General features: G+C 37.5%; 1 protein-coding gene across 2 annotated transcripts; it reads right to left on the reverse strand.

Moving 5' to 3' along the window:
• Positions 1–659: 659 nt before the first annotated feature.
• Positions 660–6,831, reverse strand: LOC104245332 (uncharacterized). Of its 2 annotated transcripts, none has more exons than XM_009800925.2 (13): positions 6,690–6,831; positions 6,505–6,600; positions 6,323–6,400; positions 4,108–4,188; positions 3,812–4,031; positions 3,671–3,729; positions 2,656–2,705; positions 2,435–2,522; positions 2,076–2,336; positions 1,888–1,980; positions 1,490–1,594; positions 1,236–1,352; positions 660–1,041 (listed from the first exon to the last, which is right to left on the reverse strand). In XM_009800925.2, the coding sequence occupies exons 1-13, from the start codon at positions 6,753–6,755 to the stop codon at positions 967–969; spliced, it is 1,389 nt and encodes a 462-aa protein (XP_009799227.1). In that variant the 5' UTR covers positions 6,756–6,831; the 3' UTR covers positions 660–966. The 2 variants fall into 2 exon arrangements, with proteins under 2 accessions (XP_009799227.1, XP_009799226.1); XM_009800924.2 differs by having other exon boundaries at positions 660–1,077.

The raw sequence follows: 6,831 nt of genomic DNA on the forward strand, positions 1-6,831 counted from the left end.
CATGTTGACAGGGCATCCTAAATTCTGTGTAGCAAGCATTCTAACCAAGTCAAGTTCTTTAAGTTTGATATTATTCTAAAACCTGAGTCAACAACGTACAAGCCAAACTGTAGGGGAAAGACTCATGCCCTGTTCACCCATTGAAACAGTTTGTACATCTCCACAAATAATATATCGTTGGAAAATCAGGACCGGTTAAGAAATTGTATTGACATACAAAAAAAAATTATACTGAGTAGAAATCGAACAACCAACCATATACAATCACAATTCACTAAGAAGTTAGTCACACTAGAAATGCAGACAGCTTAAATCTAAGTAGAAAATGTTTGGTCCTGATGCAAGATTCACTGTTTTGGTGTTGGCTGTTGTGGTCTGAATGTCCCATTCTTTAGGGGTGTGATTTGACTCATAAAATATGACCCGGCAACCCACCCAAATGTTAACTAGTCGGGTTAATGCTATATTAAAGAGAGGTAAATAATAGAAAGTTGGCGTATGACCACTGTTTATCTCATCTTAAATCGACCCATTTTGGCGAAAACAAACTTGGGGCAAATTGGATCATAGTCCAATTACTAAATCAGCTCATTTTAACCCTTCCAGAATTGGTCAAGGCGATTCGCCGTATCTAATTTTTGTATGAAATATCCATACAGTACTCAAAATAAAGCATGTTAACTTATCAATCAAGGAAAATAGCAATTTCGAGGTTGCTGAATGGAGCATGTCGAGTTCTGCTGTTTGATTATCAAATACGTAAACTCTACAACAGATTCACCCTAACAACAAAACTCAATATGGAAACAATCTTCAGTCAAAACAAGAAGGCCAAACAAAATTGACTTTGCTCTATTGGTAACATGGAGTTCATTGGACGAGCATATCATTGGCAGGCCAAAGCAACAAAAATCCTACAGAAGTCAATGTCGCGTTGATCACACTGTAAGTAACCAATATAACTAATTACTGTTTCTCTTTCTTCGCCAAGGATTCTCCTTTATGTTCACTGCCTGCTGAGACCACATAACCTGCTCCAACCTGTGTCAGACGTGCAAAATGAAGTAATAGGAAAACCTGAAAACAAATACAAACAAACAAACAGTAACCAACTCCCTAACCCCTAAAGCTCGCATGCACCCACAAATTTTCAATAATATCAACAACAATAATAATAGTCATTAGTAGTATTATTCTAGAAAATAGAAGTAGGTGAAATAGGAAAAGCAGGATACCTGGCAATCTTTCAGTACAGCACGTTCTTGGAGCTGTACATTACTGCAAATAACAGAACCTTGGATCGAACAACCATCTCCAATGGTGACATGGTCCATAATGACTGAGTTGACAACCTGCAAAAACAAGCGACTTAATAACGAGCTAGGCAACACATGTGCAGGTGCGTTTCCTGAGGTTGCATCCTTGTGCGACAGAAAGTTGCAAACAATAGCTGTGTTCCTTTTTATCAAAGGTAAAGAATGAATCATACCTTCACATTTGAGCCGATCCGACAATGCCGACCAATGACAGACTTTTTCACGCTACACTTGTCACCCATTTGTGAACCTTCTCCTAGCATACAATGCGGTCCAACCTAAATGAGATTAATTCCTCAGTCATGAGAACCAAGATCCAACAATTTGCACAATTTGTAACTGTGTTTTTTGTCGCACTGACTTGGTGCAAGTTAATCATATATAAATTTCTTATATTCCCATAAAAACAAACCAAGATCCAACAAGACAAATTAAAACCAAAAGGAAAGGTATGATGCAATATGAACTTCTTTCTTCGGCACTAACAAAATAAATAAATAAATAAATAAAGATGACACAACATGTGCAACAACATAATATTCTGCATATATAACTGTAAGTTGCAACTCACTGTAGTTTTGGAACCAAGCACGGCTGTAGGATGAATTATGTTGTTCTGGGGAGAGAAAGAATAGTCTGACAGGTGACTTGCATCACCTATGACCTAAATCATAGAGAAAGTAAACTAGCTCATTAGCAGATAAGCACACATCTGCTTTAGAGATAAGCAAAAATACAAGGTTAAACAGTAAATCTCACATCTCGATTTATGTCACTGAAGGCTTGAATGGAGTTTAAGCGCACACAATAATTGCTCTTGCTGGCAATATATACGCAGCACTTGTGAGTCTTTCTTGGAGACGGAGCAGAACCATCAGGACCCAAAGCGTATAGTTCATGAAAACTTTGTGTAGATGCATTGGCCAGTAGTTGTGACAGCATAACTGTACTACTCTCAGAAAAATCCTTATGATGCCCATTTTCTTCTGCTAGCACTCCATTTTGTGATAATTCAGATCTCTAATATAATTCAACATCATCAACTCATGGAGAATCTTAGATGGGAAGTAAACAAAGTTAACATGTGACAGAAAAAAATCATGCGTTATAAGACTTACTAGCTGACTCCTCACAAGATAAGGCAACACGTCGCGCCTCAAGCTCAGAAAAGTTTCTTTCTTATTCAGAACCTCTTGCAGAACAGTTCTACAGGAGAAAACATGGAAATGATAACCATTTTCGAACATACCCAAAAAAAAACATCTTAGAGAATATCCAAGCATAATGGATAAACAACATCAACCAAAACTACTTGAAATCAGATAGAAACACCTCGAACCTCTTGAAGGCATACATATGAGCATCCATTAGATCAGCACGAATCTCCATCTGCAGATTAAAGAAAAAGGATAAGATGTAGAAGGAAAACTCCACCGAAAATTACGGAGAAGCTTGTATATTTGGATGTATCTGCACGCATGCACTTCGTTTCTAATGGTCTAATATCATATTTTCATGTGAAAAGAGAAAAAATGGGGGGGAAAACAACAGAATGGTTCTTGCAGAGAGCAGCATATCCAGTATCTCACATTGGTTAATAAGCAAAATTCAATAATACATATACATGGCAGTCTGTGTTTATCATATTTGGATAGAGAGGAACCAAAGAGATTTTCAGGGGAAGCAAACTGAACCAGAGATCATTATCAGGAAGATTATTCAAGAAGTGTTTTATAGAGCACCAATGAAGAGTAGGCTGACTGCAGTACTTAGACAAATTAATTTCTATCCTCGATAGTATTGCATTAGAGAATAGTTGTTTGTGGAGTTCTTTGATGTTTTAGTTGAGTAGCTGTTTTCTGCATTTTGGATGGAACGGTATGCAGTTTTTTGTGTTTGTAAATGTACAGAATGTCATTGGTAATAAAATTTCTTTTATTTACCCAAAAAAAAATAATATATACATGTGATCATGAAAAACATAAAAACTCATGCATTGGATATAGAAGAAATAAAAGAGATAGATCATATGAAGAAGGAAACAATCCAAAATAATTGCAAGCCATAGCCAAACTGAATCATAGATTGGGAGGAGGAGAAGAAGAATACTACATCTTCAAGCAAATCTACCAGTTCTTCACTTATTTCCCCTCTCTTTTCCCATTAATTTCTCAAGTAACAGGAATCAGACAAGAGGAAAGATGCATGAGTAGAAAAGAAACATATCAGAAAAAAAGTAACAGGAATCAGACAAGAGGAAAGGTGCATATGAGTAGAAGAGAAACATATCAGAAAGAACTCCCATCTTAGTGATTTCATTAGCTATGAAGTTCGTACTGATTGGCATCATTTACCTGGCCTACCGCTCGGAGAATGCTCTTCTGGACACGAATATCTTTCTCAACTTCACCTCCTAGAGGATATCAAAGATGCCTCATAAGGGAATAAAACCAATTGATGCATGAAGGATGTAAAAGCATATGCAGGGGTCTCACCAGCAGCTATATGCAACAGAAATTGTTTAGTGGGGTCCAGTCCTATAATGTTATGGCGTGCCGGTTTCTTGGCTTTGTCCTTTCCGCCAGAGGAACCTGACTCTGATGGGCCACTGACAGGAGTAGAACAAAGCATAGCAGTCACTGCAGCATCCTGTCGTCTATGAGCAGCTGCCACTGCCCCAGGAGGAATATCAGAAACAAGATCACCACTCACAACCTGCATAAGAATCAAACAAATTAGCTCATTGAAGCATGCGACCCTGTTGGAAAGCAATTCGGATTAGAACATCAACCAAAATATCTTTTGCAGTCAGGTGGTGATCAATGGCCCTAAGAGCTCCAGCTGTCCCGATATCCTCAGGGACTGCTGCAACCTGAAGACAAAGTAACAAAAAAAATAAGCCCTTTATAGCAACAACCATACTAAGTTAACAAGGGCCAAATAAGTATTAGGACGAGCACAAGATTTATCAAGTGAACTTTTTAATGTAAAACTACTAGATTCATCCTGCTCAAAACAGTCAGTCAACAGGGAGCATTAAATAAATTTATTTTGAGTCCAATTGTTGAGGAGCATTAACGTTAATAAAGAGCAAGTTCATAACAAAAACAATAACAATAATAATTTGGCACTGCTTGGCCATTCGGCCTTAAGTGTAGCACAAAATGGCCCAACTCCCATTTTATTTGCCCCTTTAACCATATTCCCGCACTGTTAAACAATTCATTTTTCTCTGCAAATTCACCACGTCTTCCTCACTCGTCCCCTGCCCCCTCCTCTCTTCTCTTCTTATTCATTAGTATTTTCTTAAAGACCAATCATATAAGGTTTGGGATTGAACAGGAATTCAAAGATGGGACTCGATTTGGGAGTTGAGTTGGGAAATTGAGGTGTGCAGATTGTCAATGGAGAATCATTCTAGCCCATCTCTATTTGGATTATGATCAGCGCCTTGCCAAATCAAGACTTGTAATTTGTTTATGTACAACAATAAACAAAACTGATATGCGCAAAGCTAGTTTGCTGCATAACCTATCAAAAATAGTAAGGCTGCATCTGGGGAGTGCAGTTGGCAGACTTGCAAAGCAACTGGATTCCACTAGAAGCATGAAATTTCGCAGTTACCAAAGCCCTTCTCTCTGTTGTTAAGCTTGAAGATGCTCAAAAACCTTTTTCCTCATGATGGTTGTGTCAGGACCACCTTGCACGCTTCACTGGGTATCTACTACCTCGGACCAATACAAGTATGGGTAACTCTGCCATCAAAGCTTAGGATGGGAAAAAATCACCTAATGTTTTTAACCTCCGCTGGTATTTAAACCTGAGATCTCATGGTTCTCCTCCCGCTTCATTGATCAATAGGTCACATCCTTGGTTGCACAAGATGATCAAAGAACTTTGTTTCCTCTTCTCTTCATATTTGTCTTCTTTTTTATAACAAAAAAATCCCAAGGGGCAATTGGCACACGGTTTGAAACTCGGCGGATAATGAGTCTGCCCCTCTACCCTTTTCCAATTAAAAATTGTTGTATTTGTCCCTTCTTTCCATCCACAAATTATAAAATATCTCTTTCCAATATAATCCTTAGGTTACGTGCTTCACAGTGTTCCCTTCGCGATTTGATGCGCAGTGCAGAGTACGACTATATATCAATTAATCCATCAACTTGCCACAATCACAAATTAATTTGAGTCAGCTATACAAATCTTCTATATATGTTGCGCTCTACTCAAGCCCATTTCATTTCAATACAATAAGTTTTGAAGTAAATGAAGAATTCTTAAAATCTCACTTAATGCACGATGAGACTATGATTAGAAAGAAAAAAAAAACACATAAAGCAGATGGGCAGCCTCATCCATGTATGTATCTCATCAAAAATGACACAAAAATTTCATCTAGAATCATTATTAATTTTTCATGAATGATCCATGTTGTCCTATTCGTAATTTATGTAAATTACAAGAAAGAAGCACAATGAAAGACTGAAACTAGGGGCGGAAACATTTCTTATTTATCAGGTTTGTTTCATCAGTTGTCAAGCCTTAAAAAGCTGGAGAAACTGATGTTTCTGACGAGAGGAGACTGAAGAACCTACTAATAAGCTTTGAGCTATATGCCAAAACAAAATTGAATCATCAAACAAAAAGTATCCACACTATTCTAACAATCTTATTACTATTTCTCTATTAGTTACATACATTAGTACAAAAAATTGATAGGGGAATCACTTATCATGTCTGCAATATCAATATTGCCAAATTTCACTTGAAACAATGTACTATAACATGCACTTATAACCCTCATAGTTTTCTTCACAATACCACCTCGCTTATGTGACACACTCTCCTTTTTAGTCTGTCCCAAAAAGAATGCACCTTTTTATATTTAGAAACAATTCAAACTTCTATGGCTTGTTTTAGACCACAAGATTCAAAAGTTATTTTTTCTTTCTTAAATTCCATGTCCACTCAAACACTGCCACATAAAGTGATCCAAGAATTACCTCAACATGAAGGCGATCAACATAAGCATTTGAAATCCAACCCCCAACAAGAAGAGCTGCACTTTCCCCTTCAACAACCTGAGAAAAACAGCACAATCAACCACACTATTCAATTAAATAACCCTAATTTCCATAATTAACACAATAAAGAGAAAACAGTGCTCAAAACACAACTAACTCACAACTATAAAATCCTTGAGATTGTTTTGCTCAAAATGCTCCAGCACGTAAGATAGAACCGGCCGGTTTGCCACCGGAAGCAGCGCTTTGGGCACCTCCTGCAAATTTTATTGGAAAATAACTTCATAAAAGTAATAGGGAAAAAATGGGAAAGGGCTTAAAGAGAAAAAAGGAAAAAGGAGGGAACCTTGGAAACAAGAGGAACAAGGCTTTTTGATAAGCCACCTGCTAATACTACCACTTGAAAATCCATGGCTATCAAGAGCTTTTTCAGGTAGTGGGGGTTTTCACTTCAGAGGGGCGATGGCGTTGAGGTTTAAGGAGTTTTT

This window comes from Nicotiana sylvestris, chromosome 11 (genome assembly GCF_000393655.2).
Source record: "Nicotiana sylvestris chromosome 11, ASM39365v2, whole genome shotgun sequence".
Classification (NCBI taxonomy): Eukaryota; Viridiplantae; Streptophyta; class Magnoliopsida; order Solanales; family Solanaceae; genus Nicotiana; species Nicotiana sylvestris.